Consider the following 19,357-nt stretch of genomic DNA (forward strand, 5'->3'; position numbering starts at 1 on the left):
CGTTAATCTTCATCATAGGCAGTCCCCCGGAGCCAGGGATCCCCCGCTAATCTTCATCATAGGCAGTCCCCCAGAGCCAGGAATCCCCCGCTAATCTTCATCATAGGCAGTCCCCCGGAGCCCTGAATCCCCCGCTCATCTTCATCATAGACAGTCACCCCAGAGCCAGGTATCCACCGCTAATCTTCATCATAGTCCGTTCCCCGGAGACAGGAAACCCCCGCTAATCTTCATCATAGTCCGTCCCCCGGAGACAGGAATCACCCGCTAATCTTCATCATAGTCCGTTCCCCAGAGACAGGAAACCCCCGCTAATCTTCATCATAGTCCGTCCCCCGGAGCCAGGAATCCCCCGCTAATCTTCATCATAGGCAGTCCCCCAGAGCTAGGATTCCCCCGCTAATCTTCATCATGGGCAGTCCCCCCAGAGCCAGGAATCGCCCGCTAATCTTCATCATAGTCCGTTCCCCGGAGACAGGAATCCCCCGCTAATCCTCATCATAGGCAGCCCCCAGAGCCAGGAATCCCCAGCTAATCTGCATCATAGGCCTTCCCCCCGGAGCCAGGAATCCCCCGCTAATCTTCATCTTAGGCAGTCCTCCCGGAGCCAGGAATCCCCCGCTAATCCTCATCATAAGCAGTCCTCCCGGAGCCAGGAATCCCCCGCTAATCCTCATCATAAGCAGTCCCCCCGGAGCCAGGAATCCCCCGCTAATCTTCATCATAGACAGTCCCCCCGGAGCCAGAAATCACCCGCTAATCTTCATCATAGGCCGTCCCCGGAGCCAGGAATACCCCGCTCATCTTCATCATAGACAGTCCCCCCAGAGCCAGGAATCATCCGCGAATCTTCATCATAGGCAGTCCCCGGAGCCAGGAATCCCCCGCTAATCTTCATCATAGACAGTCCCCCCGGAGCCAGAAATCACCCGCTAATCTTCATCATAGGTCGTCCCCGGAGCCAGGAATACCCCGCTCATCTTCATCATAGACAGTCCCCCCAGAGCCAGGAATCATCCGCGAATCTTCATCATAGGCAGTCCCCGGAGCCAGGAATCCCCCGCTAATCTTCATCATAGGCAGTCAACCCGGAGCCAGGAATCATCCGCGAATCTTCATCATAGGCAGTCCCCCCGGAGCCAGGAAACCCCGCTAATTTTCATCATAGGCAGTCAACCCGGAGCCAGGAATCCCCCGCTAATCTTCATCATAGGCAGTTCCCCCGGAGCCAGGAATCCCCCGCTAATCTTCATCATAGGTCATCCCCCGGATCCAGGAATCCCCCGCTAATCTTCATCACAGGCAGTCCCCCAGAGCCAGGATTCCCCCGCTAATCTTCATCATAGGCAGTCCCCCGTAGCCAGGATTCACCCGCTAATCTTCATCATAGTCCGTTCCCCGGAAACAGGAATCCCCCGCTAATCTTCATCACAGGCAGTCCCCCGTAGCCAGGATTCACCCGTTAATCTTCATCATAGGCAGTCCCCCGTAGCCAGGATTCACCCGTTAATCTTCATCATAGGCAGTCCAGCGGAGCCAGGAATCCCCCGCTAATCTTCATCTTAGGCAGTTCCCCCGGAGCCAGGAATCCCCCGGTAATCTTCATCACAGGCAGTCCCCCGTAGCCAGGATTCACCCGTTAATCTTCATCATAGGCAGTCCCCCCGGAGCCAGAACTCACCCGCTAATCTTCATCATAGGCCGTCCCCCCGGAGCCAGAACTCACCCGCTAATCTTCATCATAGGCAGTCCCCCCGAGCCAGAACTCACCCGCTAATCTTCATCATAGGCAGTCCCCCCGGAGCCAGAACTCACCCGCTAATCTTCATCATAGGCCGTCCCACCGGAGCCAGGAATCCCCCGCTAATCCTCATCATAGGCCATCCCCCCGGAGCCAGGGATCCCCCGCTAATCTTCATCATAGGCAGTCCCCCGGAGCCAGGGATCCCCCGCTAATCTTCATCATAGGCAGTCCCCCGGAGCCAGGGATCCCCCGCTAATCTTCATCATAGGCAGTCCCCCAGAGCCAGGAATCCCCCGCTAATCTTCATCATAGGCAGTCCCCCGGAGCCCTGAATCCCCCGCTCATCTTCATCATAGACAGTCACCCCAGAGCCAGGTATCCACCGCTAATCTTCATCATAGTCCGTTCCCCGGAGACAGGAAACCCCCGCTAATCTTCATCATAGTCCGTCCCCCGGAGCCATGAATCCCCCGCTAATCTTCATCATAGGCAGTCCCCCAGAGCTAGGATTCCCCCGCTAATCTTCATCATGGGCAGTCCCCCCAGAGCCAGGAATCGCCCGCTAATCTTCATCATAGTCCGTTCCCCGGAGACAGGAATCACCCGCTAATCTTCATCATAGGCAGTCCCCCCGGATCCAGGAATCAGCCGTTAATCCTCATCATAGGCAGCCCCCAGAGCCAGGAATCCCCCGCTAATCTGCATCATAGGCCATCCCCCCGGAGCCAGGAATCCCTCTCTAACCTTCATCTTAGGCAGTCCCCCGGAGCCAGGAGTCCACCGCTAATCTGCATCATAGGACATCTGCCCGGAGCCAGGAATCCCCCACTAATCTTCATCATAGGCCATTCCCCAGAGCAAGGAATCCCCCGCAAATCTTCATCATAGGCCGTCCCCCAGAGCCAGGATTCCCCGCTAATCTTCATCACAGGCAGTACCCCAGAGCCAGGATTCCCCGCTAATCTTCATCATAGGCCATCCCCCAGAGCAAGGAATCCCCCGCTAATCTTCATCATAGGCAGTCCTCCGGAGCCAGGAGTCCACCGCTAATCTTCATCATAGGCTGTCCCCCGGAGCCAGGAATCCCCCGCTAATCTTCATCATAGGCCATCCCCCCGGAGCCAGGAATCCCCCGCTAATCTTCATCATAGGCAATCACCCCGAGCCAGGAATCCCCCGCTAATCTTCATCATAGGCAGTCCCCCCGGAGCCAGGAATCCCCGGCTAATCTTCATCATAGGCAGTGCCCCCGGAGCCAGGAATCCCCCGCTAATCTTCATCATAGTCCATCCCCCGTATCCAGGATTCACCCGCTAATCTTCATCATAGGCCATCGCCCAGAGCAACGAATCCCCCGCTAATCTTCATCATAGTCCGTTCCCGGGGACAGGAATCCCCCGCTAATCTTCATCATAGGCAGTCCCCCCGGAGCCAGGAATCCCCCGCTCATCTTCATCAAAGGCCATTCCCCGGAGCCACGAATCCCCCACTAATCTTCATCATAGGCAGTCCAGCGGAGCCAGGAATCCCCCGCTAATCTTCATCTTAGGCCATCCCCCCGGAGCCAGGAATCCCCCGCTAATCTTCATCATAGGCAGTACCCCCCGGAGCCAGAACTCCCCCGCTAATCCTCATCATAGGCAGTCCCCCCGGAGCCAGGAATCCCCCGCTAATCCTCATCATAGGCCATCCCCCCGGAGCCAGGGATCCCCCGCTAATCTTCATCATAGGCAGTCCGCCGGAGCCAGGAATCCCCCGCTAATCTTCATCATAGGCAGTCGTACCGGAGTCAGGAATCACCCGTTAATCTTCATCATAGGCCGTCCCCGGAGCCAAAAATCCCCCGCTAATCTTCAGCATAGGCCGTCCCCGGAGCCAAAATCCCCCGCTAATCTTCATCAAAGGTAGTCGTACCGGAGCCAGGAATCCCCCGCTAATCTTCAGCATAGGCCGTCCCCGGAGCCAAAATCCCCCGCTAATCTTCATCATAGGCAGTGCCCCCGGAGCCAGGAATCAGCCGTTAATCTTCATCATAGGACATCTGCCCGGAGCCAGGAATCCCCCGCTAATCTTCATCACAGGCAATCCCCCCGGGGCCAGGAAACACCCGCTAATCTTCATCATAGGCCATTCCCCAGAGCCAGGAATCCCCCGCTAATCTTCATCATAGGCCTTCCCCCAGAGCCAGGAATCCCCTGCTAATCTTCATCATAGGCAGTCCCCCGGAGCCCTGAATCCCCCGCTCATCTTCATCATAGACAGTCACCCCAGAGCCAGGTATCCACCGCTAATCTTCATCATAGGCCGTTCCCCGGAGACAGGAAACCCCCGCTAATCTTCATCATAAGCAGTCCCCCCGGAGCCAGGAATCACCCATTAATCTTCATCATAGGACACCTGCCCGGAGCCAGGAATCCCCCGCTAATCTTCATCATAGGACACCTGCCCGGAGCCAGGAATCCCCCGCTAATCATCATCATAGGCAGTGCCCCCGGAGCCAGGAATTCCCCGCTAATCTTCATCATGGGCAGTCCCCCCAGAGCCAGGAATCGCCCGCTAATCTTCATCATAGTCCGTTCCCCGGAGACAGGAATCACCCGCTAATCTTCATCACAGGCAGTCCCCCAGAGCCAGGATTCCCCGCTAATCTTCATCATAGGCCATCCCCCAGAGCAAGGAATCCCCGCTAATCTTCATCATAGGACATCCGCCCAGAGCCAGGAATCCCCCGCTAATCTTCATCATAGTCCGTTCCCGGGGACAGGAATCCCCCGCTAATCTTCATCATAGGCAGTCCCCCCGGAGCCAGGAATCCCCCGCTAATCTTCATCATAGGCAGTCCCCCCGGAGCCAGGAATCCCCCGCTAATCTTCATCATAGGCAGTCCCCCCGGAGCCAGGAATACCCCGCTAATCTTCCTCATAGGACATCTGCCCGGAGCCAGGAAACCCCGCTAATCTTCATCATAGTCCATCCCCCCGGAGCCAGGAATCCCCCGCTAATCCTCGTCATAGGCAATCCCCCCGGAGCCAGGAATCCCCCGCTAATCTTCGTCATAGGCTGTCCCCGGAGCCAGGAATCCTCCGCTAATCTTCATCACAGGCAGTCCCCCAGAGCCAGGAATCCCCCGCTAATCTTCGTCATAGGCTGTCCCCGGAGCCAGGAATCCCCCGCTAATCTTCATCACAGGCAGTCCCCCAGAGCCAGGAATCGCCCGCTAATCTTCATCATAGGCAGTCCCCCCGGGGCCAGGAAACACCCGCTAATCTTCATCATAGGCCTTCCCCGGAGCCAAAAATCCCCCGCTAATCTTCATCATAGGCTATCACCCCGGAGCCAGGAATCCCTCTCTAACCTTCATCTTAGGCAGTCCCCCGGAGCCAGGAGTCCACCGCTAATCTTCATCATAGGACATCTGCCCGGAGCCAGGAATCCCCCGCAAATCTTCATCATAGGCCGTCCCCGGAGCCAGGAATCCCCCGCTAATCTTCATCCTAGGCCATCCCCCCGGAGCCAGGAATCCCCCACTAATCTTCATCATAGGCAGTCCCCCCGGAGCCAAGAATCCACCGCTAATCTTCATCATAGGCCTTCCCCGGAGCCAAAAATCCCCCGCTAATCTTCATCATAGACCATCACCCCGGAGCCAGGAATCCCTCTCTAACCTTCATCTTAGGCAGTCCCCCGGAGCCAGGAGTCCACCGCTAATCTTCATCATAGGACATCTGCCCGGAGCCAGGAATCCCCCGCAAATCTTCATCATAGGCCGTCCCCGGAGCCAGGAATCCCCCGCTAATCTTCATCCTAGGCCATCCCCCCGGAGCCAGGAATCCCCCACTAATCTTCATCATAGGCAGTCCCCCCGGAGCCAAGAATCCACCGCTAATCTTCATCATAGGCAGTCCCCCCGGAGCCAAGAATCCACCGCTAATCTTCATCATAGGCAGCCCCCAGAGCCAGGATTCCCCGCTAATCTTCATCACAGGCAGTACCCCAGAGCCAGGATTCCCCGCTAATCTTCATCATAGGCCATCCCCCAGAGCAAGGAATCCCCCGCTAATCTTCATCATAGGCAGCACCCGGAGCCAGGAATCCCCCGCTAATCTTCATCATAGGCAGCCCCCGGAGCCAGGAATCCCCCGCTAATCCTCATCATAGTCCATCCCCCCGGAGCAAGGAATCCCCCGCTAATCCTCATCATAGGCCATCCCCCCGGAGCCAGGAATCCCCCGCTAATCCTCATCATAGACAGTTCCCCCCGGAGCCAGGAATCCCCCGCTAATCCTCATCATAAGCCATTCCCCGGAGCCAGGAATCCCCCGCTAATCTTCATCATAGGCCATCCCCCCGGAGCCAGGAATCCCCCGCTAATCTTCATCATAGGCCATCCCCCCGGAGCCAGGAATCCCCCGCTAATCTTCATCATAGGCCATCCCCCCGGAGCCAGGAATCCCCCGCTAATCTTCATCATAAGCAGTCCCCCCGGAGCCAGAAATCACCAGCTAATCCTCATCATAAGCAGTACCCCCGGGGCCAGGAATCCCCCGCTAATCTTCATCATAAGCAGTCCCCCCGGAGCCAGGAATCCCCCGCTAATCTTCATCATAGGCCGTCCCCGGAGCCAGGAATCCCCTGCTAATCTTCCTCATAGGACATCTGCCCGGAGCCAGGAATCCCCCGCAAATCTTCATCATAGGACATCTGCCCGGAGCCAGGAATCCCCCGCAAATCTTCATCATAGGCCGTCCCCGGAGCCAGGAATCCCCCGCTAATCTTCATCCTAGGCCATCCCCCCGGAGCCAGGAATCCCCCACTAATCTTCATCATAGGCAGTCCCCCCAGAGCCAAGAATCCACCGCTAATCTTCATCATAGGCCTTCCCCGGAGCCAAAAATCCCCCGCTAATCTTCATCATAGACCATCACCCCGGAGCCAGGAATCCCTCTCTAACCTTCATCTTAGGCAGTCCCCCGGAGCCAGGAGTCCACCGCTAATCTTCATCATAGGACATCTGCCCGGAGCCAGGAATCCCCCGCAAATCTTCATCATAGGCCGTCCCCGGAGCCAGGAATCCCCCGCTAATCTTCATCCTAGGCCATCCCCCCGGAGCCAGGAATCCCCCACTAATCTTCATCATAGGCAGCCCCCAGAGCCAGGATTCCCCGCTAATCTTCATCACAGGCAGTACCCCAGAGCCAGGATTCCCCGCTAATCTTTATCATAGGCCATCCCCCAGAGCAAGGAATCCCCCGCTAATCTTCATCATAGGCAGCACCCGGAGCCAGGAATCCCCCGCTAATCTTCATCATAGGCAGCCCCCGGAGCCAGGAATCCCCCGCTAATCCTCATCATAGTCCATCCCCCCGGAGCAAGGAATCCCCCGCTAATCCTCATCATAGGCCATCCCCCCGGAGCCAGGAATCCCCCGCTAATCCTCATCATAGACAGTTCCCCCCGGAGCCAGGAATCCCCCGCTAATCCTCATCATAAGCCATTCCCCGGAGCCAGGAATCCCCCGCTAATCTTCATCATAGGCCATCCCCCCGGAGCCAGGAATCCCCCGCTAATCTTCATCATAGGCCATCCCCCCGGAGCCAGGAATCCCCCGCTAATCTTCATCATAAGCAGTCCCCCCGGAGCCAGAAATCACCAGCTAATCCTCATCATAAGCAGTCCCCCCGGGGCCAGGAATCCCCCGCTAATCTTCATCATAAGCAGTCCCCCCGGAGCCAGGAATCCCCCGCTAATCTTCATCATAGGCCGTCCCCGGAGCCAGGAATCCCCTGCTAATCTTCCTCATAGGACATCTGCCCGGAGCCAGGAAACCCCGCTAATCTTCATCATAGTCCATCCCCCCGGAGCCAGGAATCCCCCGCTAATCTTCATCATAGGCAGTCCCCCCGGAGCCAGGAATCCCCGGCTAATCTTCATCATAGGCAGTCCCCCCGGAGCCAGGAATCACCCGTTAATCTTCATCATAGGCCATCCCCCGGAGCCAGGAATCGCCCGCTAATCTTCATCACAGGCAGTCCCCCAGAGCCAGGATTCCCCCGCTAATCTTCATCATAGTCCGTTCCCCGGAAACAGGAATCCCCCGCTAATCTTCATCAAAGGCCATCGCCCAGAGCAACGAATCCCCCGCTAATCTTCATCATAGTCCATCCCCCGTATCCAGGATTCACCCGCCAATCTTCATCATAGGCCATCGCCCAGAGCAACGAATCCTCCGCTAATCTTCATCATAGGACATCCGCCCGGAGCCAGGAATCCCACGCTAATCTACATCATAGTCCGTTCCCGGGGACAGGAATCTCCCGCTAATCTTCATTATAGGCAGTCCCCCCGGAGCCAGGAATCCCCCGCTCATCTTCATCATAGGCCATTCCCCGGAGCCACGAATCCCCCGCTAATCTTCATCATAGGCAGTCCAGCGGAGCCAGGAATCCCCCGCTAATCTTCATCTTAGGCCATCCCCCCGGAGCCAGGAATCCCCCGCTAATCTTCATCATAGGCAGTCCCCCTGGAGCCAGAACTCCCCCACTAATCCTCATCATAGGCAGTCCCCCCGGAGCCAGGAATCCCCCGCTAATCCTCATCATAGGCAGTCCCCCCGGAGCCAGGAATCCCCCGCTAATCCTCATCATAGTCCATCCCCCCGGAGCCAGGAATCCCCCGCTAATCCTCATCATAGGCCATCCCCCCGGAGCCAGGAATCCCCCGCTAATCCTCATCATAGACAGTTCCCCCCGGAGCCAGGAATCCCCCGCTAATCCTCATCATAAGCCATTCCCCGGAGCCAGGAATCCCCCGCTAATCTTCATCATAGGCAGCCCCCGGAGCCAGGAATCCCTCGCTAATCTTCATCATAGGTCATCCCCCCAGAGCCAGGAATCCCCCGCTAATCCTCATCATAGGCCATCACCCCGGAGCCAGGAATCCCCCGCTAATTCTCATCATAGGCCATCCCCCCGGAGCCAGGAATCCCCCGCTAATCTTCATCATAGGCCATCCTCCTGGAGCCAGGAATCCCCCGCTAATCCTCATCATAAGCAGTCCCCCCGGAGCCAGAAATCACCAGCTAATCCTCATCATAAGCAGTCCCCGGAGCCAGGAATCCCCCGCTAATCTTCATCATAGGCCGTCCCCTGGAGCCAGGAATCCCCCGCTAATCTTCATCATAAGCAGTCCCCCCGGAGCCAGGAATCCCCCGCTAATCTTCATCATAGGCCGTCCCCTGGAGCCAGGAATCCCCCGCTAATCTTCATCATAGGCCGTCCCCTGGAGCCAGGAATCCCCCGCTCATCTTCATCATAGGCAGTCACCCCGGAGCCAGGAATCCCCCGCTAATCTTCATCATAGGCCGTCCCCGGAGCCAGGAATCCCCCGCTAATCTTCCTCATAGGACATCTGCCCGGAGCCAGGAAACCCCGCTAATCTTCATCATAGTCCATCCCCCCGGAGCCAGGAATCCCCCGCTAATCTTCATCATAGGCAGTCCCCCCGGAGCCAGGAATCCCCGGCTAATCTTCATCATAGGCAGTCCCCCCGGAGCCAGGAATCAGCCGTTAATCTTCATCATAGGCCGTCCCCGGAGCCAAAAATCCTCCGCTAATCTTCATCACAAGCAGTCCCCCAGAGCCAGGAATCCCCCGCTAATCTTCATCATAGGCCATTCCCCAGAGCAAGGAATCCCCCGCTAATCTTCATCATAGGCCGTCCCCGGAGCCAGGAATCCCCCGCTAATCTTCATCATAGGCAGTCCCCCCGGAGCCAGGAATCCCCCGCTAATCTTCATCATAGGCCGTCCCCGGAGCCAGGAATCCCCCGCTAATCTTCCTCATAGGACATCTGCCCGGAGCCAGGAAACCCCGCTAATCTTCATCATAGTCCATCCCCCCGGAGCCAGGAATCCCCCGCTAATCTTCATCATAGGCAGTCCCCCCGGATCAGGAATCCCCGGCTAATCTTCATCATAGGCAGTCCCCCGGAGCCAGGAATCCCCCGCTAATCTTCATCATAATCCATCCCCCGGAGCCAGGAATCTACCGCTAATCTACATCATAGTCCATTCCCGGGAGACAGGAATCCCCTGCTAATCTTCATCACAGACAGTCCCCCGGAGCCAGGAATCCCCCGCTAATCTTCATCATAGGCCGTCCCCGGAGCCAGGAATCCCCTGCTAATCTTCATCATAGGCAGTCCCCCGGAGCCCGGAATCCCCCGCTCATCTTCATCATAGGCAGTCACCCCGGAGCCAGGAATCCCCGGCTAATCTTCATCATAGGCAGTCCCCCGGAGCCCGTAATCCCCCGCTCATCTTCATCATAGACAGTCACCCCGGAGCCAGGAATCCCCCGCTAATCTTCATCATGGGCAGTCCCCCCAGAGCCAGGAATCGCCTGCTAATCTTCATCATAGTCCGTTCCCCGGAGACAGGAATCACCCGCTAATCTTCATCACAGGCAGTCCCCCAGAGCCAGGATTCCCCCGCTAATCTTCATCACAGGCAGTCCCCCAGAGCCAGGATTCCCCCGCTAATCTTCATCATAGTCCAGCCCCGGAGCCAGGATTCACCTGCTAATCTTCATCATAGGACATCCGCCCGGAGCCAGGAATCCCCCGCTAATCTTCATCTTAGGCAGTCCCCCCGGAGCCAGGAATCCCCCGCTAATCCTCATCATAGGCCATCCCCCCGGAGCCAGGAATCCCCCGCTAATCTTCATCAAAGGCAGTCGTACCGGAGCCAGGAATCCCCCGCTAATCTTCATCATAGGCCATCCCCCAGAGCAAGGAATCACCCACTAATCTTCATCACAGGCAGTCCCCTGGAGCCAGGAATCCCCCACTAATCTTCATCAAAGGCAGTCGTACCGGAGCCAGGAATCCCCCGCTAATCCTCATCATAGGCCATCCCCCCGGAGCCAGGAATCCCCCGCTAATCTTCATCAAAGGCAGTCGTACCGGAGCCAGGAATCCCCCGCTAATCTTCATCATAGGCCATCCCCCAGAGCAAGGAATCACCCGCTAATCTTCATCACAGGCAGTCCCCTGGAGCCAGGAATCCCCCACTAATCTTCACCATCGGCCATTCCCCGGAGCCAGGAATCCCCCGCTAATCTTCATCATCGGCCATTCCCCGGAGCCAGGAATCCCCCGCTAATCTTCATCATCGGCCATTCCCCGGAGCCAGGAATCCCCCGCTAATCTTCATCATCGGCCATTCCCCGGAGCCAGGAATCCCCCGCTAATCTTCATCATAGGCCATCCCCCGGAGCCAGGAATCCCCCGCTAATCTTCATCATAGGCCATCCCCCAGAGCAAGGAATCACCCGCTAATCTACATCATAGTCCATTCCCGGGAGCCAGGAATCCCCCGCTAATCTTCATCATAGGCCATCCCCCAGAGCAAGGAATCACCCGCTAATCTTCATCATAGGCAGTCCTCCCGGAGCCAGGAATCCCCCGCTAATCTTCATCATAGGCCATCCCCCAGAGCAAGGAATCACCCGCTAATCTACATCATAGTCCATTCCCGGGAGACAGGAATCCCCCGCTAATCTTCATCTTAGGCAGTCCCCCCGGAGCCAGGAATGCACCGCTAATCTTCATCATAGGCAGTCTCCCCGGAGCTAGAAATCCCTCGCTCATCTTCATCATAGGCCGTCCCCGGTGCCAGGAATCCCCCGCTAATCTTCATCATAGGCCATCCCCCAGAGCAAGGAATCACCCGCTAATCTACATCATAGTCCATTCCCGGGAGACAGGAATCCCCCGCTAATCTTCATCATAGGCAGTCTCCCCGGAGCTAGAAATCCCTCGCTCATCTTCATCATAGGCCGTCCCCGGTGCCAGGAAACCCCCGCTAAGCCTCATCATAGGCCATCAACCCGGAGCCAGGAATCCTCCGCTAAGCCTCATCATAGGCCATCAACCCGGAGCCAGGAATCCCTGCCAATCCTCATCATAGGCAGTCCCCCGGAGCCAGGAATCCCCCGCTAATCCTCGTCATAGGCAGCCCCCGGAGACAGGAATCCCTGCCAATCCTCATCATAGGCAGCCCCCGGAGACAGGAATCCCCCGCTAATCTTCAGCATAGACCGTCCCCGGAGCCAGGAATCCCCCGCTAATGCTCAGGATTGAGAACTGGTTGTCAGACAAGAAGCAACAAGTGGGAGTAAATGGGGACTTTTCAGAATGGCAGGCAGTGACTAGTGGGGTGCCGCAAGGTTCTGTGCTGGGGCCCCAGCTGTTTACACTGTACATTAATGATTCAGACGAGGGGATTAAATGCAGTATCTCCAAATTTGCGGACGACACTAAGTTGGGTGGCAGTGTGAGCTGCGAGGAGGATGCTATTAGGCTGCAGAGTGACTTGGATAGGTTAGGTGAGTGGGCAAATGCATGGCAGATGAAGTATAATGTGGATAAATGTGAGGTTATTCACTTTGGTGGTAAAAACAGAGAGACAGACTATTATCTGAATGGTGACAGATTAGGAAAAGGGAAGGTGCAACAAGACCTGGGTGTCATGGTACATCAGTCATTGAAGGTTAGCATGCAGGTACAGCAGGCGGTTAAGAAAGCAAATGGCATGTTGGCCTTCATAGCGAGGGGATGTGAATACAGAGGCAGGGAGGTGTTGCTACAGTTGTACAGGGCCTTGGTGAGGCCACACCTGGAGTATTGTGTACAGTTTTGGTTTCCTAACTTGAGGAAGGAGATTCTTGCTATTGAGGGAGTGCAGCGAAGATTCACCAGATTGATTCCCGGGATGGCGGGACTGACCTATCAAGAAAGACTGGATCAACTGGACTTGTATTCACTGGAGTTCAGAAGAATGAGAGGGGACCTCATAGAAACGTTTAAAATTCTGACGGGTTTAGACAGGTTAGATGCAGGAAGAATGTTCCCAATGTTGGGGAAGTCCAGAACCAGGGGTCACAGTCTGAGGATAAGGGGTAAGCCATTTAGGACCGAGATGAGGAGAAACTACTTCACCCAGAGAGTGGTGAACCTGTGGAATTCTCTACCACAGAAAGTAGTTGAGGCCAATTCACTAAATATATTCAAAAGGGAGTTAGATGAAGTCCTTACTACTCGGGGGATCAAGGGGTATGGTGAGAAAGCAGGAAGGGGGTACTGAAGTTTCATGTTCAGCCATGAACTCATTGAATGGCGGTGCAGGCTAGAAGGGCTGAATGGCCTGCTCCTGCACCTATTTTCTATGTTTCTATGTTTCTATGTTTCTAATCTTCAGCATAGGCCGTCCCCGGAGCCAAAAATCCCCCGCTAATCTTCATCATAGGCAATCCCCCCGAGCCAGGAATCCCCCGCTAATCTTCATCATAGGTAGTCCCCCAGAGCCAGGATTCCCCCGCTAATCTTCATCATAGACCGTCCCCCGGAGCCAGGAATCCCCCGCTAATCTTCATCATAGGCCTTCCCCCGGAGCCAGGAATCCCCCGCTAATCCTCATCATAGGCAGCCCCCCAGAGCCAGGAATCCCCCGCTAATCTTCATCATAGGCAGTCCCCCGGAGCCAGGAATCCCCCGCTAATCTTCATCATAGGCAGTCCCCCCGGAGCCAGGAATCCCCCGCTAATCTTCATCATAGGCCGTCCCCCGGAGCCAGGAATCCCCTGCTAATCTTCATCATATACAGTCCCCCCAGAGCCAGGAATCCCCCGCTAATCTTCATCATAGGCCATCCCCCCGGAGCCAGGAATCCCCCGCTAATCTTCATCATAGGCCATCCCCCCGGAGCCAGGAATCCCCGCTAATCTTCATCATAGGCAGTCCCCCGGAGCCTGGAATCCCCCGTTAATCTTCATCATCAGCATTCCCCCTGGAGCCAGGAATCCCCCGCTAATCTTCATCATAGGCAGTACCCCCGGAGCCAGGAATCCCCTGCTAATCTTCATCATAGACCGTCCCCCGGAGCCAGGATTTCCCCGCTAATCTTCATCATAGGCAGTCGCTCGGAATCGAGGAAGACTTGCTTCCACTCCTGAAGTGAGTTGTTTGGTGGCTGAACAGTCCAATACGGGAGCCACAGTCCCTGTCACAGGTGGGACAGACAGTGGTTGAGGGAAGGGGTGAGTGGGACTGGTTTGCCGCACGCTCCTTCCACTGCCTGCGCGTGGTTTCTGCACGCTCTCGGCATTGAGACTCAAGGTGCTCAGCGCCCTCCTGGATGCACTTTCTCCACTTAGGCCGTTCTTTGGCCAGGGACTCCCAGGTGACAGTGGTGATGTCGCACTTTATCAGGGGGGCTTTGAGGGTGTCCTTTGGCTCGTTTGCCGTGAAGGAGTTCTGCATAGAGAACTTGCTTTGGGATTCTCGTGTCTGGCATGCGGACAGTGTGGCCTGCCCAGCGGAGTTGGCCGAGTGTGGTCAGTGCTTCAATGCTAGGGATGTTGGCCTGGTCGAGTACACTGATGTTGGTGCAGCTGTCCTCCCAGGGGATTTGCAGGATCTTGCGAAGACAGCGTTGGTGGTATTTCTCCAGCGACTTGAGGTGTTTACTGTACATGGTCCATGTCTCTGAGCCATACAGGAGGGTGGGTATTACTACAGCCCTGTAGACCATGAGTTTGGTGGTAGTTTTGAGGGCCTGGTCTCAAACACACTTTTCCTCAGACGGCCGAAGGCTGCACTGGCGCACTGGAGGCGCTGTTGAATCTCCGCATCAATGTCTGTTTTTGTTGATAAGAGGCTCCCGAGATATGGGAAATGGTTCACGTCGTCGAGGGCTGCACCGTGGATCTTGATGACTGGGGGGCAGTGCAATGCGGTGAGGACAGGCTGGTGGAGGACCTTTGTCTTACGGATCACTAATGAGTTTTCAGGTGACTGAAGAGCCAATGCAGGACCGACAGTGTCTGTCACAGGGAAGGCAGACGATAGGCAGACAGTGGGTGGGTGGGGCCTGGGTCATGTGATCCTGCCGCTGGGCTTCCCAGCTAGTAACCTCTCCCGTTCCCGGGGGGGGGGGCAGACAGTGGGTGGGTGGGGCCTGGGTCGTGTGATCCTGCCGCTGGGATTCCCAGCTAGTAACCTCTCCCATTCCCGGGGGGGGGGGCAGACAGTGGGTGGGTGGGGCCTGGTGGTGGGTGGGTGGGGGAACCTGGGTCGTGCGATCCTGCCGCTGGGATTCCCAGCTAGTAACCTCTCCCGTTCCCGGGGGGGGGGGCAGACAGTGGGTGGGTGGGGCCTGGGTCGTGTGATCCTGCCGCTGGGATTCCCAGCTAGTAACCTCTCCCGTTCCCGGGGGGGGGGCAGAGAGTGGGTGGGTGGGGCCTGGGTCGTGCGATCCTGCCCCTGGGCTTCCCAGGGGTCAAGTATGTATCGGAGTAGCTGCAGAGCATTCTGAAGGGGGAGGGTGAAAAGCCAGTTGTCGTGGTGCACATAGGTACCAATGATATCGGTAAAAAGTGGGATGAGGTCCTACAAGCTGAACTTAGGGAGCTAGGAGTTAAATTAAAAAGCAGGACCTCAAAGGGAGTACTCTCAGGATTGCTACCAGTGCCACGTACTAGTCAGAGTAGGAATGGCAGGATAGCGCAGATGAATATGTGGCTTGAGGAGTGGTGCAGCAGGGAGGGATTCAAATTCCTGGGACATTGGAACCGGTTCTGGGGGAGGTGGGACCTGTACAAACCAGACAGTCTGCACCTAGGCAGGACCGGAACCAATGTCCTAGGGGGAGTATTTGCTAGTGCTATTGGGGAGGGGTTAAACTAATATGGCAGGTGGATGGGAAGCTATGCAGGGAGACAGAAGGAAATAAAATGGAGGCAGAAGCAAAAGACAGAAAGGAGAATAGTAAAAGTGGAGGGTAGAGAAACCCAAGGGAAAAATCAAAAAGGGCCACATTGCAGCAAAATTCTAAAGGGACAAAGAGTGTTAAAAAGACAAGCCTGAAGGCTTTGTGCCTCAATGCGAGGAGTATTCGTTATAAGGTGGATGAATTAAATGCGCAGGCAGCTATTAACGATTATGATATAATTGGGAATACGGAGTCATGGCTCCAGGGTGATCAAGGCTGGGAACTCAACATCCAGGGGTATTCAACATTCAGGAAGGATAGACAGAAAGGAAAAGGAGGTGGGGTGGCATTGCTGGTTAAAGAGGAAATTAACGCAATAGTAAGGAAGGACATTAGCCTGGATGATGTGGAATCGGTATGGGTGGAGCTGCGGAATACCAAAGGGTAGAAAACGCTAGTGGGAGTTGTGTACAGACCACCAAACAGTAGTAGTGAGGTTGGGGATGGCATCAAACAGGAAATTAGGGATGCGTGCAATAAAGGTACAGCAGTTATCATGGGCGACTTTAATCTACATATTGATTGGGTTAACCAAGTTGGTAGCAATGCGGTGGAGGAGGATTTCCTGGAGTGTATTAGGGATGGCTTTCGAGACCAATATGTCGAGGGACCAACTATAGAGCTGGCCATCCTAGACTGGGTGATGTGAAATGAGAAAGAACTAATTAGCAATCTTGTTGTGCAAGGCCCTCTGGGGAAGAGTGACCATAAAATGGTAGAATTCTTTATTAAGATGGAGAGTGACACAGTTAATTCAGAGACTAGGGTCCTGAACTTAAGGAAAGGTAACTTCGATGGTATGAGATGTGAATTGGCTAGGATAGACTGGCAAATGATACTTAAAGGGTTGACAGTGGATAGGCAATGGCAAACATTTAAAGATCACATGGATGAACTTCAACAATTGCACATCCCTGTCTGGAGTACAAATAAAACAGGGAAGGTGGCTGAACCGTGGCTAACAAGGGAAATTAGGGATAGTGTTAAATCCAAGGAAGAGGCATATAAATTGGCTAGAAAAAGCAGAAAACCTGCGAATTGGGAGAATTTTATAATACAGCAGAGGAGGACAACGGGTCTAATTAGGAGGGGGAAAATAGAATATGAGAGGAAGCTTGTAGGGAACATAAAAACTGACTGCAAAAGCTTCTATAGATATGTGAAGAGAAAAAGATTAGTGAAGACCAACGTAGGTCCTTTGCAGACAGAATCAGGTGAATTTATAATGGGGAACAAAGAAATGGCAGACCAATTGAACAAATACTTCGGTTCTGTCTTCACTAAGGAAGACACAAATAACCTTCCGGAAATACTCGGGGTTCGAGGGTCTAGCGAAAAGAAGGAAATCCTTATTAGTTAGGAAATTGTGTTGGGGAAATTGATGGGATTGAAGGCCGATAAATCCCCAGAGCCTGATAGGCTGCAACCCAGAGTACTTAAGGAAGTGGCCCTAGAAATAGTGGATGCATTGGTGATCATTTTCCAACAGTCTATCGACTCTGGATCAGTTCCTATGGACTGGAGGGTAGCTAATGTAACACCACTTTTTGAAAAAGGAGGGAGAGAGAAAACGGGTAATTATAGACCGGTTAGCCTGACATCAGTAGTGGGGAAAATGTTGGAATCAATTATTAAAGATGAAATAGCAGCGCATTTGGAAAGCAGTGACAGGATCGGTCCAAGTCAGCATGGATTTATGAAAGGGAAATCCTGCTTGACAAATCTTCTAGAATTTTTTGAGGATGTAACTAGTAGAGTGGACAAGGGAGAACCCAGTGGATGTGGTGTATTTGGACTTTCAAAAGGCTTTTGACAAGGTCCCACACAAGAGATTAGTGTGCAAAATCAAAGCACATGGTATTGGGGGTAATGTACTGACGTGGATAGAAAACTGGTTGGCAGACAGGAAGCAGAGAGTCGGGATAAACGGGTCCTTTTCAGAATGCTGCAGGGTTCAGTGCTCGGACCCCAGCTATTTACAATATACATCAATGATTTAAATGAAGGAATTGAATGTAATATCTCCAAGTTTGCAGATGACACTAAGCTGGGTGGCGGTGTGAGCTGTGAGGTGGATGCTAAGAGACTGCAGGGTGACTTGTACAGGTTAGGTGAGTGGGCAAATACATGGCAGATGCAGTATAATGTGGATAAATGTGACGTTATCCACTTTGGGGGCAAAAACACGAAGGCAGAATATTATCTGAATGATGACAGATTAGGAAAAGGGGAGGTGCAACGAAACCTGGGTGTCATGGTTCATCAGTCATTGAAAGTTGGCATGCAGGTACAGCAGGCGGTGAAGAAGGCAAATGGCACGTTGGCCTTCATAGCTCGGGGATTTGAGTATAGGAGCAGGGAGGTCTTACTGCAGTTGTACAGGGACTTAGTGAGGCCTCACCTGGAATATTGTGTTCAGTTTTGATTCCCTAATCTGAGGAAGGACATTCTTGCTATTGAGGGAGTACAGCGAAGGTTCACCAGATTGATTCCTGGGATGGCAGGACTGATATATGAGGAGTGATTGGATCAACTGAGCCTTTATACACTGGAGTTTAGAAGAATGAGAGGGGATCTCATAGAAACATATAAAATTCTGACGGGACTGGACAGGTTAGATGCGAGAAGAATGTTCCCGATGTTGAGGAAGTCCAGAACCAGGGGACACAGTCTAAGGATAAGGGGTAAGTCATTTAGGACCGAGATGAGGAGAAACTTCTTCATTCAGAGAGTGGTGAACCTGTGGAATTCCCTACCACAGAGAGCTGTTGAGGCCAATTCACTAAATATAGTCAAGACGGTTAGATGTGGCCCTTATGGCCAAAGGAATCAAGGGGTATGGAGCGAAAGCAGGAAAGGGGTACTGAGGGATTGATCAGCCATGATCTTATTGAATGGTGATGCAGGCTCGAAGGGCCGAATGGCCTACTCCTGCACCTATTTTGTATGTTTCTATGTTTCTAATGCCCTCTCCCATTCCCAGGGGGGACAGAACCCAACACGGCGAGGCTGGGGGTGAGCCATGGTGCTTCCCCTTTCACTGATTCCCCTGACTGTAGTGCGGCTGAGTTTTTGTACCAGCCCAGCCCTGCTTCCTCTCACTGTGTCTCGCACAGTAATAGATGGCGGTGTCGCTGGCTGTCAGTTTGCTGATTTCCAGGTGGGCGATCGTGGTCGAACCTCTTGAAGGAACAAATCGTCCTCGAATTCCAGGCGCATAACTACTGGTACCACCATGCTTGTAATCCAGTAACCACTCCAGCCCTTGCCCGGGGGCCTGTTTAACCCAGTTCAGCCAGGAGCTGTCGAGGCTGAAGCCACTGACTGTACAGGACAGTTTGTGAGACTCCCCGGGCCGTTTCACGGCAGCAGCAGACTGTCTCAGCTCGATAGCGGACCGCACGCCTGTGAACAGAAGAGAGAGTGAGAAGGGTGCACTTTAATACAGGGAACAACACGGGCTCACACAGCCTCCCGGACAAGCCAGGCAGCACTGGGTGCACAATAACTCACCCATCACACAGGCCAGAAGGACACCGAGACAAGCAGCACTCGCCATTACCCCTGTGTGTGCAGACAGACACACGCCACAAATCGGCAGCTTCAGGGCGCCTTGGTGTGGGGACCCAGTCAGTGCTGTTTAAATAGGGAACTGGGGTGAGTGAGTGAGTGAGGTTTCAACAGAGGCACACCCACTCAAACCACAGGCTCAGCTCCCTCTCACCGCCCCCAGCACACATTTCAATTCCCTGATTTATTTATACAGCAGGTCCCCAGCAAGAATC

The 19,357-nt window shown here is 54.5% G+C and overlaps 1 gene segment (V, D, J or C); it reads right to left on the bottom strand.

Annotated features, from left to right (window-relative positions):
- The window catches only part of LOC139248760 (Ig heavy chain C region-like), a 160,580-nt gene extending 141,447 nt beyond the window's left edge, over window positions 1-19,133 (bottom strand). The window contains 1 exon segment of the C gene segment in view: window positions 19,086-19,133. Within this exon segment, the coding sequence occupies window positions 19,086-19,131 (46 nt within the window).
- Window positions 19,134-19,357: the final 224 nt, after the last annotated feature.

The sequence above is a fragment of the Pristiophorus japonicus genome, unplaced genomic scaffold (genome assembly GCF_044704955.1).
Source record: "Pristiophorus japonicus isolate sPriJap1 unplaced genomic scaffold, sPriJap1.hap1 HAP1_SCAFFOLD_292, whole genome shotgun sequence".
Classification (NCBI taxonomy): Eukaryota; Metazoa; Chordata; class Chondrichthyes; family Pristiophoridae; genus Pristiophorus; species Pristiophorus japonicus.